The sequence below is a fragment of the Octodon degus genome, unplaced genomic scaffold, assembly GCF_000260255.1.
Source record: "Octodon degus isolate 3935 unplaced genomic scaffold, OctDeg1.0 scaffold00025, whole genome shotgun sequence".
Lineage (NCBI taxonomy): Eukaryota > Metazoa > Chordata > Mammalia > Rodentia > Octodontidae > Octodon > Octodon degus.
This window is the reverse complement of record NW_004524601.1, coordinates 1,015,379-1,033,658: the sequence shown is the minus strand read 5'-3', so window position 1 is coordinate 1,033,658 and position 18,280 is coordinate 1,015,379. Positions and strand designations below refer to the sequence as shown.

At 52.1% G+C, this 18,280-nt stretch overlaps 2 protein-coding genes across 9 annotated transcripts in view; one reads left to right on the top strand and one right to left on the bottom strand.

Moving 5' to 3' along the window:
• Spats2l (spermatogenesis associated serine rich 2 like) overlaps positions 1-1,819 on the top strand; it is a 123,628-nt gene extending 121,809 nt beyond the window's left edge. For all 7 annotated transcript variants that reach the window (XM_023712355.1, XM_023712357.1, XM_023712358.1 and 4 more), the window contains one exon: positions 1,036-1,819. In XM_023712355.1, coding sequence (XP_023568123.1) covers positions 1,036-1,434 — 399 coding nt within the window. In that variant the 3' untranslated portion in view covers positions 1,435-1,819. The remainder of the gene's footprint in view (positions 1-1,035) is intronic.
• A 7,379-nt stretch (positions 1,820-9,198) lies between these two features.
• Positions 9,199-18,274, bottom strand: Kctd18 (potassium channel tetramerization domain containing 18). 2 transcript variants are annotated; one of them, XM_023712377.1, is made up of 6 exons: positions 18,060-18,274; positions 16,270-16,481; positions 13,623-13,816; positions 11,987-12,081; positions 10,557-10,659; positions 9,199-10,259 (listed from the first exon to the last, which is right to left on the bottom strand). In XM_023712377.1, the coding sequence occupies exons 1-6, from the start codon at positions 18,205-18,207 to the stop codon at positions 9,770-9,772; spliced, it is 1,242 nt and encodes a 413-aa protein (XP_023568145.1). In that variant the 5' UTR covers positions 18,208-18,274; the 3' UTR covers positions 9,199-9,769. The 2 variants fall into 2 exon arrangements, with proteins under 2 accessions (XP_023568145.1, XP_023568146.1); XM_023712378.1 differs by lacking the exon at positions 13,623-13,816 and having other exon boundaries at positions 16,292-16,481.
• Positions 18,275-18,280: the final 6 nt, after the last annotated feature.

The following is an 18,280-nucleotide window of genomic DNA, read 5'->3' as shown; positions in this document are numbered from 1 at the left end:
CATCTCCCCTCACAGCTTCCATCCCAGGCCCCTAGAAGAGGAGGGGCCTCGGAAGCCCTGGCTCGCTGCCCTTGCACACCATCAGTAAAGCCCCCTATACCCCCCCCCAAAAAAAAATTGATTGGCTTAGAGCTGCAAGAAGTTTAAAGAAAAACTTCAGTGAGTTACACACACATTCCACAAGAGCTCCCAAATTACCTCATATCTGTGTTCGCCTGGGTAATACTGCTGAACAGTAGGTAGTATTTGTTTTGAAAAAAAAAAAGAAAAACTGCTTAAAGAACAATTACAGACAGAATTTCACTTTTTCTTCACAAATGTGATTAGAATTCATATATATAAGTCATACCGATGTCTTAGGGCCTTGCAGTCTTGCGCTGTCTGCTGCATCTGTTACTCCGTAGGCACCCCGATGGGCCGCTTCCTAGTGTTGTGGCTGCTTTCCCTTTGCTTGGACACAGACCCCACACGCATTAGCTAAAGGAGGACATGCTTACTTCAACACTGCACACAGAGGTTTCAGCCCATGGCTGGCTGGCTCCGAGGAGGGTAGTGTGGCAGAGGAGAACCAGTCCACAGCAGGGCGGACAGGAGGCAGCAGCCATCAAGGCAGGAGGGCCGTGTGCCGCTCAGGGCACACCCCTCCGACAGGCTTCGCCTTCCCACTCCACGGCCAGTTATAAACCCATCAGTGACTTCTTTAGTACCACAGCCGCATGACGCAGTCACCTCAGAAAGCCCCACCTCGGCACACATGAGCCTTTGGGAGGACACCTAGTATTTAGACATAAACCTAGACATAAACCATGGCACCTAGCCTTTGATTGCCTCCTGTTTCTCAATCTATCTTTCAACGTCAGCCATTTCTTGTGGTTCCACTGACACGACAGTCCCTGTTGTACTAGGCCAAGAGTTGCACCACTTGCGCCGGCTGCATGCTGGCATACTCTTCTGGAACATAAGAAGCTTGCCTGTGGCTAGAGATTGGCTTCCCAAGGTTTGCAACATCAGGCTCTTCTCTCTTCTTTTTTGCAGAATGGACCTTCCAGTCAAAGACGGAGATTCAATCCCCAGTACCATAACACCAGGCTAAATGGGCCCACCAAGTCTCAGGGCGGTGGTAACGATGCTGACCCCATGGCGAAGGGCAGCACCCGACACGAACACAGAAGACAGCCACACAGTGGCTTCCGCCCCAAAAACAAAGGTGGCACGAAAAATCAAGAAGCCCCTTTAGGGACAAAACCCCCTGAGGCCATGGCCCATTCTGAGAAGCCACCACGGCGAAGACAGCATGCCTCAGACAACTCGGAGGCCAGGCCTTTCCGGGGCAATGCTGGCCGGGCCTCACAATGCAATCTCTGTCCCACAAGAATGGAGGTGTCCCCAGATGCTGCGGTCCTCTCTGTCCCTGCTGTGACGTTGGTGGCCTGAGTGAGGAGAGAGAAGAGCGCTTCTTACTCAGTTTGGTTCCCTGCCCCAGGTGCTGACCCAACACGCTGCCAAAAGAGTCAATCAGAATAGACCCATATGTTGTGTAATCCTCTCATAATCATTTTTACTAATTCCAGTACCCAGCTCTGCTTGCTCCGTAACTTTCATGGCTTTGCTTGATCTGTTGGCACTTCCTCATCGAGTCTGCAGCATTTAACCAGGCAGTGTTTGCCACTTGTTAGGAATCCACCATGTGGGTGGAGACCTCGGCTGCGGCCGTGACGTCATTCCATTGATGGTTGTCCTTAGCGAGTTCATGTGGAAATAAACCCTTGACCGACAGACAGGCATGTCTGCTGAACACGTGTGCTTTTGTAGAACTTCACATCTGGTGTTTTTCTGGAGAAAAAAAAAAAAAAAAAAAAAAAAAAAAATATATATATATATATATACACACACACACACACATATATTGCTTTATTTGAACAAAATTAAAATATGCTGCATTTGATGCCTGTCTTGCTTCTCTTAATGAGGCCTGCCTTCTTACCAAATTCTCTCCATAGTTCTCCACTTCGGAGACAACTGTGGCACCTAAAGGCTTCCATGCAGGGGTTCACATAGTACTTCCCTGGAGTACATAACACTCCCTCTCAGAAAAAATGGACCCTCAGTTCCAGGCCAGTAGGTGGCTACAGACTTCAGCCACGTGGCACCAGGAAACTTGGGTTCCAAGCGACAAGCTCCAACTTGACCTGGCTTAAAGAGCAGGGAGCGTTTCATGGCTACAGGATGGAAGGCCAGCATCACAGAACGCCCCGGGGCCAGCCTGCTCAGGTTCCAGCTCTTTGGTGACCCGGGGCCTCCTTCCTCCCTGGGCCCACGCTGGACTCAGAAGGGTGTACTCGGCCACACTCCTAAGCCCTGAGTCTTGCCTCTGCTGTCCAGAAGGAGGAGCTCTCTGGGAGCCTCTGTGCAGAGCAAGTCTTTCCTCGAAGGCCAGGGAAGATTGTACGGCCACTGCCTGCTGGCTGGAGACCCAGCCATGCCCAGTAGCTAACACCAATTCGCCTGACCCCTAGAAGTCAGAGCCCCTGACGGAGCCAGTGCCCCAGACTCCTGGGCCACAGGGACCAGGTTCACCAAGGCCTCAGGCTTGCAGCCACTGGAGGCCCACACCCAAGCACTAGGCACTGGGGGCAGAGACGGGCACCCCAGGTCTACTGGCCTCTTCCAGCATTGTACCAGCCCAGCAGCCTGGGTTTTCTGTCGCCTCATGGTGGCCGGCAGCTGGACCCACAAGGCACACAGCGTCCGAGTCTCCCCTTGCTGAGTGCAGGAAGGTGTGCTCTCTACAGCACTGAGATGTAATGAGAATTCAGAATAATGAAGTTAGCATTGGTGGTTCAGTGGTAGGATTCTCAGAATCATGAGTCCCATTCCAGGAAGCAAAGAAGGGCGCTGCAGTCTGCTTACCCACCCGAGGTCCTGAGGTCGGAGGACTTGGCACTCTGGGCATAGTAAGATTTTGCTCACCACTGAGAGCACCAGTTTCAGCAGGACAGCTTGAAAGGTGACTCAGGTCATCCTGACCCCGCTCTGCCTCCCAAGCTGCCCTGGGTTCAGGGCCTCCCTTCGGAAGCACGGGGCATGCCCCATGCGGCTGGAAAGAAGCACGGGAAGCTAAAGCATGCGCAGGCGGATGGTGTGTTCCTAGATCTCCGCCTTAGACTTGGCATGTGAGCATTTCCTAACTTGCATTTTTGAAAAGGTAATTTAAATATTTTAGTGGGGATGCCAGACCCCTCAGACTCCGCTGCACAGCCTCATCCATTCATTGCGGAGGAAGATTTGTTTGACCCTGGAGATCTGGTCATGCTCTGCCACTCTTGTCAAATATTTTCAACTCCTTTTTAAAAGCTGAGAGCTACAGACACTAACTTCTCTGTGTAATGACAAAGGTCAGAACAATGGGTCCTTCCATTTCAAGCGTTTCTCTGTCAAGGATACATACCCATGAAGTTCAGGTAACTTCAAACTCAGCGCATGGCACAGCTTCCGTCAAGGCCGCCGTGAAGCGCAGCCTCCCTCCCGCGAAGCTCCCAGCGCCGCTCCAAGTGTGTCCACAGAAGACGCGCCACATAGCCTGCTCCGCACTGCAGACTGGCGTCCGGCCCCGGTTCACAGAACGCTCAGCGTGAATCACAGCGAAGTCTACCCTCCGTGGAGACTCACCGCTGGGGCGAAGCTGGTGGCCACAGACCAGTCGAGGCTCGTCATGGGCAGGCGGGCTCTGCTGGCCCCAGAAGAGTCTAATGAAACACTCAGAGACGTGCCACACGAGATGTTAATGAGCAAATTACCATGCAGCAGTCTCTTTGCTGGAGGAGTGGGCTTGGCGTGTCAGGAAGCCGGGATTTAAGTCCGATCTTGATTCTGCGCTGAGAAGTGGGGGTCAAGGAAGGGTTTGCCGAGTTCTTTTCCCAGGCAGGTCAGGGAGGCTGGAGAGGGGCTGTGTGGAGCGCCCTCCCGTGTCCACCGCGGGTAGCAGCAGGCGCTCCCACAAACCCGCCTCACAGGACTCCTGCGACACCTTCCCAGAGAGCAAAAGAACGCTGGTCCCTGGACCCCAGAATGTTTAAGTAACTATAAAACAGCCAAAGACAAATAGGATAAGCTAACGTACTGCTAGGTTTTATCAGGCGCCTGGTGCATCACAGAAACAGGCAGAAGGAAAAGGGAAAGGGGCTTTCTATTGTGAGGACACGGAGAGAATTTAGGGAAGGTAAGAAATTCTCTGGAGTTGAACAAAGGGAGGCTGAGGCTTTTATGGCCTTTGGCCTGGGGTGGCATTTGGAGGGGTGTTTAGATACACCTGAAGAGCTCACTGGGGATTCCCTGAGGCTCGAGAAGGGTGAAAGGAAACTGCACCCCGGGCTGAGTTGGAGAAGGGGGAGGTGGTCTGAGGAGGATGGGCCTTTGTTTGAAGGGCATCTGCCTTATTAGATCACCACCAGGATGACAGTTCATACTAGGGCCAGCACCTACCTACCATGCACATCGCCCAAGTCTTCTAGAAAGAAGTGAGCCATCTAAATTACTCTAATTTTGTGAGGAGAAAACGTGGTGCAGTTCCTAGGTCGCAGTGGTTCTCTTGTCAGCAAGAACTTGAAGCTCAGACTTCAGACTTTCACATTACCAGGACCCTGTTTCACCCTCTCGTTGTTTCTAACTAGTCCTCAGGAGTCCTAAGGAAGCTTTCTGCCGGCAGAGTTTCAAGAAGCATTTCCCCACCCTCGGAGGCCGAGTGACACAGAACCGTCACCGCAGCCCTCCCCACCTGGTCCCGCTGGCCCATCTGGGGCAGGTGCTCTTCCCCGAGGGGAGTCCTCCCAGGACCCCTCCTTCAGACCCTGGTGCAGAAGAGCAGCTGTGCTCTCCAAGTGTGAGCTCCAGAGTAAGTAAATTCTACAGCAAATTCGTTTGAAAACTATGTAGATGTCTGGCCAAAAGCAAATAAACGAATGACCAAAAGAACCATGACTGTGACACACAGCACTTATGGTGAATCATGGTGTCCAAGCCCTTCTGGGCCAAGACTGCTTTTAACGAAGGCTACTCCAGTTTGATTTAGACCTAGTCTTATGGGCATGTGCACCCTGTCAGCGCCACCCTTTCTCACTTGCCCATCCACCTCATAATGCACAGGTAGCACTCAGCAATCCTGAAGGGAAGAGAAAGGCAAGATGCAAGACTCGGGCAGGCTGGAGCCTGACTGGCTTTTGCACGATGCTCTGGAAACCAATTCTAGAGGAGGTGAGAAGACAGAACTTCAGACCCACAGCCACCTACTGGACTCAAGCCCAGGACCCACCACCCAGGACATCGCTGTGAACATCTCATTGCTTGGGCTTCTCCTTGGGCAAAAGGGAGCGCATCCACATACAACTTAAGGTGGTTATGAGGCCACATCACAAGGGTATTTGCAAGGCGCTGGGAACCGCATCTGGCACCATTCCTTCTGGCGCCATCCCAGATGGCAGGCTCCCCTCACAGGGCAGGGCTGGGCTCCTGCCAACAGAGAGGAAGGGGCTGGAAGAGACAGCCCAGCAAGGCCCTGCCTGGGCAGATGGACCCTGGACCTTGGGCTTCTGACCTCGAGGCAGGCAAAACTAAAATCTCTGTTGCTCAGAAATCAGCATCCCTGGTAGCATTACAGCAAAACAGACAAAGAGCAGGCGGACACAGGGACAGGGAGTGACTGGAGAGGGGACTGCAGCAGTGCCAGATGCCTGATCCCTCCAGCTGCACTGGGCTCTGGGCAGGCTCAGCACCAGCACCAGTCGGCCCAGCAGTGAGTAAGGGTTGTCTCTGATGTCCTTAGTCACAGGTGCTGTGTTCAGCCAGACTGAATTCCCAGGCCTTCCATGTGAACGAGTTAGGAATGAATTCTTGGAAGAGCCACCATTCAAGCAGAAAGGCCTAACATTTTAAGGAATCTGGCAGAAGCTCCAATACTTGCCTTTCCCCAGCGGTAGCAAGTGTACTACCTTTTTCCTTCCATGACACTGTTTATAAAACATTTCTTTTCTAAGCCTAGGCCCCTCGGCTTCTACTCACAGCTCAGCACAATCTTACTACGGTAGAGAGCTCTGAGGTGACACAAGCAAACAAACACCATGAGCAGCAGCATTACCAGAGGACAGCGACTACCTTGACACGCAGCCCCGTGGCCCACCGTCGCCGCAGACTCTGCTTCTCTCTGCCTCAGCATACATCAGACGCCCTCAAGTGAGCAAACCCATGGAGCATGGGCCATGGGACACTGCTGAAGGACACAAATCCTCTTCCCACCAGGCCATCAGTGGAAAGGGCCCCGTTAGGGCTGCCCGCCAGGCAGCCTGCAGGAGACAGCTGGATACACTTCTGCCTGGCCACACCACACCGCACGCCTGGAAGCCAGAGTGCAAACTGCAGCCTCACACTCAGCTCACCACGTACAGGGCTTGGCGGCGTGCTGGCAGTCGGGGGACAGCTCGGCCCCCGGGAGGTAACTTGAGCACACACGGGCACCACTGAAGACGCTGCCTGGTCCACACTTTCCCTGCGGCATCCAACCCCACAGACCAAGCGCAGATAAAGGCAGTAAGATGCACCATTCTGCCAGTGGAGAGAATTTGCTCTCTGCAGCCTTGTGCACATCGACTGCTCAGTAATCAGGCTTCTCAGAGCCGTGTCTCAGGCACGCTACACATGCTGTTGGCACAGCTGGCAATACCCCTGTCTGCCATGCCCAGCATCAGCCCTTGCTAAGGTGGCAACAGGCACCACCTTGCCTACCACTCGTCAGGTCAGAAACATCGGCTCTGCTGCTCTGGGACCTGGTGATGCCAGTTTCCAAATTGTTTTATCAACTATTCATTTTATGGTCAATTTAGTAACAATCAACTAACCCAAAACTGCTATTGCTTTTTTTTTTTTTTTTTTTTTTTTTTTTGTGGTGTGAACTCAGGACCTTGCACTTGCTAGGCAGGCACTTAAGCCCTGAGCTATCTCCCCAGACCCTGCTATTGCTCTTAAAAAGATATATACATGGGGGCTGGGGAGATAGCTCAGCTGCATAAGTGCCTGGCTGGCAAGCACAAGGTCCTGAGTTCAATCCCTGGTACCACAAAAAAATAAACAAATGAATAGAAGATACATGTATAGTACAAAACCAAGGGTTTAGAAATTAGGATTGCCAGATCTTTTACATTTTGTGTCTGCGGGTTTGTGGTTCGCTGTGATTCGCTGGGCTAGGCCCATGCCCAGGGTGTGTTCCAGTCCCTTTCCCCGCCCACCAACCCCTCCATCTGCAGGCGTCCCCCCTGATTCTCATCATGGCTCTTTCCTTTCGCTCCATACAAAGTCCTGTAACTGAGACAACCATTACTGATGCAGTCCTGGCATGTTCTTTGTTCTTCTGATGGTAGAAACTGAAAAGGCCAGAAATTGGGTTTCTGCACTGCCTCAAGGTTTCTGCCACGTGACTGTTCCAAAGTCCCCACGGGGTGGGGTCCAGAGCCATGGAAGGTCTGAAGACCCTTTGCACGGGCACTGGCTGCACACGGCAGGGGCAGCTTCCATCTGCTGGGAAACAGTATGTGAGCAGCACTCATGTGGGCCAACAGTGAGCAAAGCCACATTGTTCAGGTTTGCGGCCATGTTCTCCTGTGGACACCAAGTCACGGGGCTGAGGGGGCCTGTGTGACCATCAGCCCACGGCCACCTCGTCTCTAAACCCCACTTTCTTGAGCTTTAAAAACTGGCAAAGAGGGGGCTAGGGAAATGGCTCAGTAGAAAACAACCTGAGTTCAATCCCTGGTTCCAGGAAAAAAAAAAAAAAAAAACTGGGCGAGACATTTTTATCACTATGTTCACACCAGTGTCAGCAGCCCTCTTCCCAGCCTGACACACTCAGCGACAACCAGCATCACCAGGGCTAGCCGGGCTCTCATACACCACCTGGAACAGCACAGGGTGACTTTAAAATATTCCACTGTGTAGAACGTCTGACTCTTCTAATCCACAGAACTACTCAAGGTCCCCGGCCCCCCCGCACCCCCCCCCCGACTAAACCCTTTTTATTTTGCTTTTTAAGGCTGGGTCTTACTGTGTGCCCAGGCTGGCCTCAGACACCCAGCAATCCTCCTGCCTCAGCTTCCCAGGCGTGTGCCACACTTCAAATCCTCATTTAGAAGGCTTTTGTCTTCTTCACCCGGAAGAAACCCACCAGGCTTGGGGTAAGGTCCCAGTTTCTCATGTTCAAAGCCTGCTAACAAAATGAGGGTTTTAGGGTGGTTAAAGTACAAGCAGAAAAAAACACTTATTCACGTGAAGTTACTCCCATGAGCCCAGAGCATTCTGAGCTTGCTGGTAACTCCAGACCCACAAGGGCTGCCAGCCCGCCGACCGCCTGCCACCCCTCCACACTTGGCCTCACAGGGCTAAGCGCACTCTGTGGATTGCTCTGAACTGCCTGAAGCACTGGGAGAGTCACCAGGACCAACCTTGCTCCCAGGTACTGTTTATTATGTATAAAGCTGCCTGCTACGTATGCTTGTTAGTGTAAAGCATCCTAACACGAAGCAGCATCTCGTTGGCCCGGGTCAGGTCACATTGTTCACAATAACATCCAGGGCACAGCTGCAAAAGCTCATCCTGGTCTTTACTTTTCACAGGCCTGGGTTCTCCCGAAGACCATTTTGAAAGGTGACCAAACATATATTCCACAGGAAACTATCACTATAGACCATCGATACAACCACCCAGATAAACCACCTAAGCAGGGTGGTACCTGCAAACGGACAGTTACCCAAAATGGGCTTAATTATTCTGTACATAGTATGGACAGGAAAGCAATTTTGCCAGCAGAAATAGAAAACCTATCTAAGCTAAGAAGCTTTCAAACTTCTAAAAGGCTCTGAGGCTGAAATAAAGTCACAAAAAAATGCTTTTTATGGAAAATTTTTTATTTTGCAAGAAATGACGTTTTGAGTATTTTCTCTTTCGAGGCAATGCTAGCACAACGCTATGCACTGAGCGGAAAGGAACCTGCTCCAGGAACTTAATTTGGAAAGCAGAAATCTGAGATCCAATTACAAAATAGCACAGAAGAGCACTCAATGGGACAGCCAAGGAAAGTACTGACCCCATCTGTTTAAAAATATTAAATTCAATTTATATGGACATTTTATGCATAAAAATCATATAATCAGAATGGTTAGTAGTCAACTCTAAAAAACAAATATTAACTTTAGATAAAAAGCTAAACATTTTAAACTTTTTTTCAAGTATGGTCAAAACTTCCCTCTTCTGGTTAAAACCCGTATTGGAGACCTTGGTCCCAAACCCACTGCCTGCTAACAAGGAGTGCAGGCACAGCCCATGCTGGGCGATGCTGGGCCTGCTCGCGGAGGCAGGCTGCTTGCGCCACATGCAGGCAGGTGCTGGCCCTGGCGCTGCCCACCACCACCAGCAGGAAGCAGGGACACCCCATCATCTCACCTGGGGGAGGCGGCTCCCGGCACTAGTATGACACGGAAGCCCCATCCACGCTACTCTGTATTTTAGCAACAACATGCCTCGCTACCAACACACAAATAAAGTTCAGAACAGTGAAAACCAGGACATCTAACTGCCATAGAAAAACAATCCTTTCAAAACCAGGAGACAGAGACAATTGCCCTGCAGTCGCCCTCGTCACTCCACCCACTTCCTGTCACTGCCTGCTCCTGCCTGAGCCGGCCTCCTGCAGGTCCCACAGCTGAGCCGCAAGCATCATCTGGACACGTCTTTAGCCCTCTTGGCCATCGGCCTGGCCGCTACCACTTCCAGTCTGCACCCCCAAGGTGCTGGTGGCTTCCACCAGGGGTGGGGTGGGGGCTGCACACAGTGGGGTCCTCCTCAGCTTTATCACCCGGTGGGGTATGGCTCTCCTGTTTTTGTCCGAACATGGTGGCGCCTGTGCAGGTGGAGGGGGTGCGGCCCCGTTTTCAGGGCTCCCAGCCTCATAAGGAAAGTGGAGATGCTGGGCAGTCTCCATGCCCGCAGAGGATGCAGGGCTCTGGGCTGCCCTTCCATGGCCACTGCGCCGAGCCCATGTGGCCGTCACCTGCACAGGGCTGGAGCCAGTACTGGCCGGAGCCAGCTGGATGGAGGCAGAGTTGCGCACGGTGATCTGGGTACTAGTAGAGGGGCCTGAGTGTCGCACAGGCTGGGGCCTGGGCCTGCCACTCACACCGCCTCCCTCCTCCGCACCCGAGGTCCCCCTGTGATCCCGGCACCTGAAAACAGATAAGGGCATTTGGGTCAGCAACCACAGAAAGGTCTCTAAGGTGCACCTCCAGGGCCCCCAAAAATTAGTCACAAGGGCCAAGGAACCAGCCTCGCTTCTCACCCCCACCAAGCTCAGAGCACAAAGGAGCACCTCTTCCAGAGAGGCAGCAACTGAATCTTTTCAAACCTCATGCACCAGCACCATAAGTGTCAGGGAACTGATTAAACAGCCTGCTCATGCCAGAACTTGCACTCCCATCCACTTGAGAAGGCCACATACCCACACACCGCGTCACCCAGCGCACCTCTTGCGGAGAGGGATGGCGTGGCGCACACTCCCGAGCAGTGGCCGCTGCTCCAGGGTCCAGCACTCCACCAGCTCGTGGGGCACCCGCCAGTAGCTGACACCTGTGGAGGAAAGGTCCTCCACTGGTGACACTAGGCCCCACCCCCACCTCCTTACCCCCACAGCAGCTCTGCGGCTGGGTCTTGGGGTGCTATACACAGTGCACCCCGGCATTGCTGCTGATGAGCCTGAGGAAACAAGCGAGCCAGTCTGCTGGCCTAGAGCCCACAGTCGCTCACCAAGGAGACCTTAGAAAGCCATGCATCTGCGCCTGATTTCTCACATCCTCTGGTGATGGCTGCACTCACCCATGACGCAGCACTAGGGCAGGTCGGCCCTGCAGCTGGCAGCTGTGTCCCCCTGGCGCAGGGCCTGTGCCTGCCCTGCCCCTCCCCAGGCTGCTGGAGCATCCTTGACAGCACCAGAGCAAACCAGAGACAGCTGAGGCCACCAGCACCCATGCAAGCTGCTGCACCCCCTCAGGCCCTGCCAAAGCCCTGAAGACAAAGCGGGTCCCGTAGGCTCAGAAGCAGCATGCTGACGCTAAGGAGCCAGACCCAAGCAGGCCCACATGAGCAGCTTGGGCTGAGGGCCAAGGGAGGGACAGGCGGGGAGTGGGACAGCAGCAGGGTGGGACAGACCTGGAACTGGCGCAGTGGCTGCAAGATCCATGCCACCGACACACAGACTTTCAGCCAGCTAAGTGTGTTATGAGCATTTCACTTCAATTTTTCAAGATATAAAAACTTACACACAGAAATAAAAATGCTCAAAGAACTATGCTGAATAACCTCACTCATGCCGGGAAAGGAGCTGTTTTCTTTTTATCATTGTAGCTCTGGCAATAATAACCAACTCAGCTTACTGGGCATAGCACAGAAAAAAAGGTGCTTCCTCCTGGGGCTCGGAAGATGGGCAGAACCTGCTCTGTCCCATGGTACCCCTGTCCCTGGGTTCCCACTCCCGACCCTGGGCAGCTAAGTCAGAACCTGCACGAGGGGCCTCTTCATGTGCATGGTTATGACAGGCGTCAGGACTCAGAACACCCTCGCTCCCTGGCAGCTCTGGCTTCTCTGGGGTGGCAAGCGAATGCAGCCCTGCAGCAGCCCCAGCCGCAGGTACCCTCCAGAGTACACCAGGCTGCCCATGGAGCACACGCTGAGGGGTACTGGTCCTCGGCAAGGACTGTCACCCGCTGTTGAAACAGGGTCCCTGCTTTTCCCTGCCTCTAATGAGACACAGCCCTGAGGCCTACAGACTTGGAAGTGCAGCACTGTGCAACAAGTCGCCACCAATGCCCTCAGAACACATTCCCTCAAAGATAAAGATGGCTGCTGCCTCAGTGAAGAAAGCCACCCACTTCCCTGAAATCCAAGGCCCGCACCGCACCTTTTCCTTCCCATGCATCAAAGGCATCCATCATTTTCTTCAACTCCGCCACTGAGTAATAGCTCCAAATGTACTGAACGTTATTTCCCGCCTCTCTAGAAAAATTGCAAAAGTCATGAAAAGATAGCACATGGGTATGAAGGCTAAGGGACACTCAAAAGCTTGCTACTGACAGGGAACTGGGCTCGGAGTTGTCTTTCTGTAGCCCTTCAGCACGTGTGCACACTCCCAAATACACACATGTGTAAAGGCCACAGCACAGGTGCGCTCACCTCTGATCTCGTACCACAGCATAGTACCAGTCAATTTCCCAACATAGACAGAGCGACACGCCTCCTGGTGGGGTGGGTGTGAGATGGTCTCACGCTACAGTGCAGGCTGTCCTTGATTTCACTGTGCAGCCCAGGAAGAACTCAAGGTGACCTTCCTGCCTCAGCCACTCCAACAGTGGGATCAGAGGTGTGTGCCACCACACCGGGCAAATCAACACATTTCTAATCTCAATTTTTTTTAAAAAAATCAGCTAATTATAGTAGTTAGAAAAGATTCAGATCTGACCAAGACACTCCAGCAGCCCACTGAGCACTTCCATACCACAGAGGAGCATCTCTGCTTAGAGACCCCAGAAGCTCCCCCTAGCTGGCTGGAATGCAAGCTCACAGCCATGCATGAGAGGCTAGTCATCGCCCAGAGATCAGGTACAATTTTTGCTACATGAGATGACCAAGCAAGATCACAAGGAACACACTAAGAGGGCCAAGCTGACAGGGTTCAGCATGCCCCAGTCATGGCATCCGGCCACACAGAGGGATGAGGCGGCTGTCTCATTCCTCAGAGCACACAGGGTTCCCAGGGTGCCGCCTGCCTGCTAGGGCAAAGTGCCCCAGGATCCAGGACACCTCGAGGGGAGGCACAGGGTTGTCCTCCCAGTCAGGGTGGAGACCATGTGCTCCAGAGGTGGCCATGCACACAGCCCGGAAACACCACCCACTCCCACGGATGAGGCCATGAGGGAGACCTATCCATCTCCCTCCTGCCTATTCAGCTTGTATGTTTTATTTTAATGTTGTAATAAAACTATTCTTAAAAAAGAAATTTTTAGGACCCAGGGAGATGGCTCAGTAGGATAAGTGTTTGACTGGCAAACGCAAGGATCTGAGTTCAATCCCTGGTTCCGCAAAAAAAAAAAAAAACGAAAGAAATTTTTAGAACCGGGCCAATAGCTCAGTGGATTAAAGTGCCTTCTTAGGCAAAGAGCAGCAGCCTGGGTACCCCCACCAGTGTGCCTTGCCAGCCCCGCCCCTGGGGCATGCTGAGATGGAGTGTGGTGGTGCACACCTGTAATCCCAGTACTTGGGAGGATAAAAACAGAATTACTACTCTACATAGTGAGGCCCTGTAAACCCTGTATTAAATACATAAAAAATAAAATACAAAAGAAATTTTGTCACTTCTATTTGATACCTACATATTTTATTAATGGCCTAAAGCAAGTCCTCTCTCTCCCTGTCCCTAGCCACGTGGAGGCTGGACAAGTACACTAGGACCAGGCTGGACTCCTCTCTCTTCCCCTCAAGGTATCCAGGGGCATCAGCCCTGCTGGTCCCATCAAGTTGCCCACGGCACGTGGCCCTACCTCCTGAAGATGCTCCTGCTGTGGATCCTGCCACCCAGCTGCCGCTCTATGGCATCCATGCCGTCGGCCCTCGTGGCGTACACGCCAATGACCCTGCTCTCGCAGCTGGTGCCTGATGTGCTGAGGTAGTGCAGAACCCAGACTGAGGGCTCACTGCAGACCAGGCCATATGAGTCACAGAAGTCTGCCAAGGCCTGAAGCAAAAAAGATACATAACATTGGGGTTTAATCGGGAGTCCAATAGGAATCAAATCTGTTTCTTTTGTGTTAAACCACAGTGGGGATGGTCATGAGGGAAATACAAAGGCCATACGCTTCAGCCAGCCTTCTGACACGCGGAGTTCACAGGGAGGCGATCACAAACATGACACCCCACAGCCGGCAGCTCTCCAGGCAGAGAAGCTCTTTCCACACAAAGCTCAAGTTTTCAATCTCCTCTTTCAGCCTTCATAAAATATAATCCTTACAATATTTCTCCACTACCCACATTTTTCCCGATTACTGTTCAAACCACGATGCAAAGATCTCTTTCCTTTTTGAACTGTGTTCTCACAGCCCCCCTTGTGCCTCGAAGTTCCTTTAACCGTCTGCCCATGAGCCCGTGTGGCTCTGATGTCTACAGGTCGCCAGGTGCTGTGCCCAGAGTGGAGATACGCATGAGCTCCGCACGGACCGTCTCAAGGCACGTGGCTGTTGCTCTACCTGTTTCTCACTCACCTGAACACTGATCACCTGTGTGCTGGACACTGTTTAAGGTCAACAGACTCAAGAGAGGGGCCCACTACAGGGTCCAGAGCTCAACTCCCACACAGCCCATGCGGCCTCTCTCTGCTCTCCAGTGTCAATCAGGGCCAACACCAAGGAGAGGCCCAGCACTTGTGGACTCTGCAACCGAACAGGGCCGCACTGACACCCTACAGAATCACACCTGAACACCACTGCTGCTGCAGTCCCGCTCACATCACTCCTGACCCTCACTTGCACATCTGCCAGGTCCCCACTACACTGTGACACCCAGAGAGAAAGCAGGAGGTGCTGCACTCCCCTGTGAGCCACAAGGTCCCTGTTCATGCCAAGTCACGAACATGATGCGGTCACATGCAGGCTGGTGAATGACAAGGCATGCTCTGTCCTGCAGCACGGACTCCGGGAATGCAGGGTGCGAGGGGGAGAGCTGCCCTGCTGGCCTCCACTTGGCCCTCGGAGGCCCCACTGCACTTGTAGCCAGCAGCACTGTTGGCCCGTGGCCTATTAACCTCAGAAGAAATTCTGCATAATCAATGTCCGCACAACCTCCCAGGGACACAGGCCCAAACCAAGCTCCACCCTGCACACAGCTCCTGACCCAGCACCCAGGGTTGCTTGCTGAGCACTGGCCTCTGAGCCAGGGATGCAATCCCGGGCAGGGCGGTTTCCACCATGAGCAATCACCTAGGAAAACCCTTCCTCAGATGCCTAGTGGGCCAGTTACAGCAAATCCAACACTGGTCAGCAAGACTGACTTTACAGACCTCATCAACGAGACAGATCTCTAAAATTACTTAAGGCAGAAACATTTTTAAAAAGATCTACTCTCAAATTAATCAAAACTAATCTTCTAAAGTGAATGGCTGGGCTGGTGAGATGGCTCAGTGGTCTAAAGCACCTACTTAGAACAAGCTTAGCAAAGCACAGGGACCGCGATTCAATCCCCCAGCACCACATGCCAGCCAGCCCCACCCCCTGGTGGGCTGAACTGGCCACACACACACACACACACACACACAAAATAAATAAATTTTTTTAAAAAAGAATTTTTTTAAAAACATATAAATAAATAAATAAATAAAGTGAATGGCTAACCTTGTAAACAAACTACTATACATACTAAATCAGAGATTTTATTACATAGCATGACCACTTTTATAAGGAAATAAACATTACCATGATTTCTCATGTGCTAGAGCATTTTTCTTAATTTGAAGAGAAATTCAGGAGCAGAATAGTTCTACTTTTAAAAGCCAAAAAATAAATAAATAAATGCCAAAAACAGTATTAAATACTCAGTGAGAAATATAACTTAGTAGGGGCTGGTGAGATAGCTCAGAAGAATAAGTGCTTGCCTGACAAGCACAAGTGCCTGAGTTCAATCCCCGGTTCTACAAAAAAAAAAAAAAAGCAATTTGAGTAGTGAGACCCTGAACACACTGTAGACCCTTCCCTAAAATTAAAAAAAAAGAAAAAAGAAAAAAGAAAGAAATATAATTTAGTAACTTTTTTCTTCCCGCAGTATTAGGGACTGAAACCACAGCCTTCACACAGAACTCTATCCCAGTCCTTCTTATTTTTTATTCTAACACATGCTCTGATTAAGTCAATAAATTGCACAGGCTGAGCTTGAGCTTGGGGTGTTCCTACCTCAGTCTCCCATAGTGTTAGGGTTATACACGTGGAAAACCTGATAAGCCACTGAGTGGCAATCTAATATACTCTTCTATAATTGGTCTCTGGCCTTAAAATAGTATGAGTAATTAAGAAACAAGTCTTCAAAAATCATTAAAACCGCCTCATGTTAGATTTACATAACAGCACAGGCTACACAAGACTACATATTGCTTGGTACGTAATAAATACATATTTATCTTAAAACTTAAGAAAACGCCAAGACCTTTTTAAGTTCTATATTTGACCTTAAAGAGTATGTCTCCATTTCAGTGGCCAAGTGGTCTGACAGGCTGTCGGGATAGGGGATGCCAAAGTAATCAGCCTCCTCCTGCAGGGCGACACGAGTCTGCTCATCTTCAGGAATTCGAACCTCTCCATGAAGATAATCCAGAAGATATTTAAACAGGTATCCATCACGCTCAATGACACAAGCCCCTGGAAAACATCCAGCACAAAGTGAGTGTACAGGTTCATGGGACAGTCGGTACCGTGTCCTTGAATCAGTCTGCCTGGCTGCCTCTGAAATGACAAATTCTGCTGCTGCACAAGCAGATGAGACCTGCCTGTCTCCAGTCAGCTCCCACCAGGGACTCTCCTGAACAGTAGTGCGCCCTCCCCCCTCTGCACAGGAACTCTGTGCTCCCAGCCAGCACACAGGAAGAGGGCTCTATGCTCAACCCAGAACCAGACACACCCCTGAGTCCCCACCTACGGTAGCCACTGCCACTACAGAGAGTCCTTTCTGGTCTTCATCTCAGTCCAGGAAGTTTATATTTGTAATCCCACGGATAAACTATTGGACTCCCATCAAGTGAATTCTAATCTACCACTTTCCAGTGTAACCCACAGTGAGAATAAAGACCCAGCTAACAGCATGGAGCACTGGCCCTTCCTCCCATCTCAACCCAGCTCACACTAGGGAACAGCAGGTGGGGGTTTCCAGGGAAGCACACCTACCTTCTTCAAAGACTAACACCAGCACCTCAGCTGGACCAATATACATTACTTAAAGCCAACTAAAGGGAAAAGGAAAAGTCCTAGCCAGCTCTGTACATATCAGTACATGGAAATACAGTCTAACTCAGCCAAAATGGAGACGACTGCTCTTCTTTTAAGGACAGTTGCCAAAATGATCCTCCACAGCCACCACCAAGGGGACGTCAATGGCAGGAAGGACACTGGGCAAGCTCAGGGCAGGGGCTGCTGCACATAAACCCAAGAAGGGTGCACAGGGTGCCACATACTGCACCCTGGCTTGAGGTAGCCACAGGGTAGGGTGGGGCTGGGGCTGGGCTCTTCGGCTTAGCCCAAGGAGCCAGGGAGCAGAAGAACTATACTGTGAGGAGCAAAGGCTGTGCTGGCAGTGCCTCAGGAGAGGAGACTTTTCCCAGACACCTTGACAGAATGGGAAAAAGCCTCTTGCATGGGACTTCTTCAGAATTCTTTTCTACCTAGAAGGTTTGAAAAGAAGCAGCAGGAGGTAAAATGGGCGAGAATAAGGCTCAGCCTCTAAACACTACAACTGTGCCTGTAGCGGCCCCCTGCCCCTGGGGCAGATGCCCGACGCCCGTGTCCACCCCAGCACGGCCTCTCCCACACAGATCTAGAACAGGGCTGGAAACAGCCTTAGGGGTTCTCCACGAGAGTAGTGGGTCCCATGAACTTCTTGGGACTCGGCCCCACAACCCTATCCATGTCTTTCTTTTATCAATACTGAAAGCTGAACCAAGGGCTTTTGCTCTGAGCTACATCCCCAGCTCTTTTATTTTTGAGACAGGGTCTCTCCACATGGCCCACACTGGGCTAGAACTTGCACTCTTCCTGCCTCAGCAGCAGCGGCCCGGCCGACCCTGAGACCCCAAACTCCTTCCGACTTCCCGCCACGGCGTCGGAGCCAGAAGCTGGCGTTTCATTTCTCCGCGCTCTGAACGGCTCCACCGTCCTCGCGACCTCAGCCACCAGCACACCAACCCAACATTCCAGCTAGGCTTGCGTCTAGGCTGGGACGGCTACCTGATTCGTCCGTTTTGAGAGGAAAGCGACCACTGAACATGGAGGCCAGCATGGAGTGCTCGAAGCGGCACAGGGACCGGCGCCGGGCGGCGTACACGCAGCCGCCCACGTTGAGGCGCAGGACTTCGGGCGCCCCGCCTTCGGCCATCGCTGCACCGCGGAGGTCGGCCCCGCGGAGGGAGCTGCGTGGCCTGGGCGTCTGCGAGGGGGGGGGGGGTCGG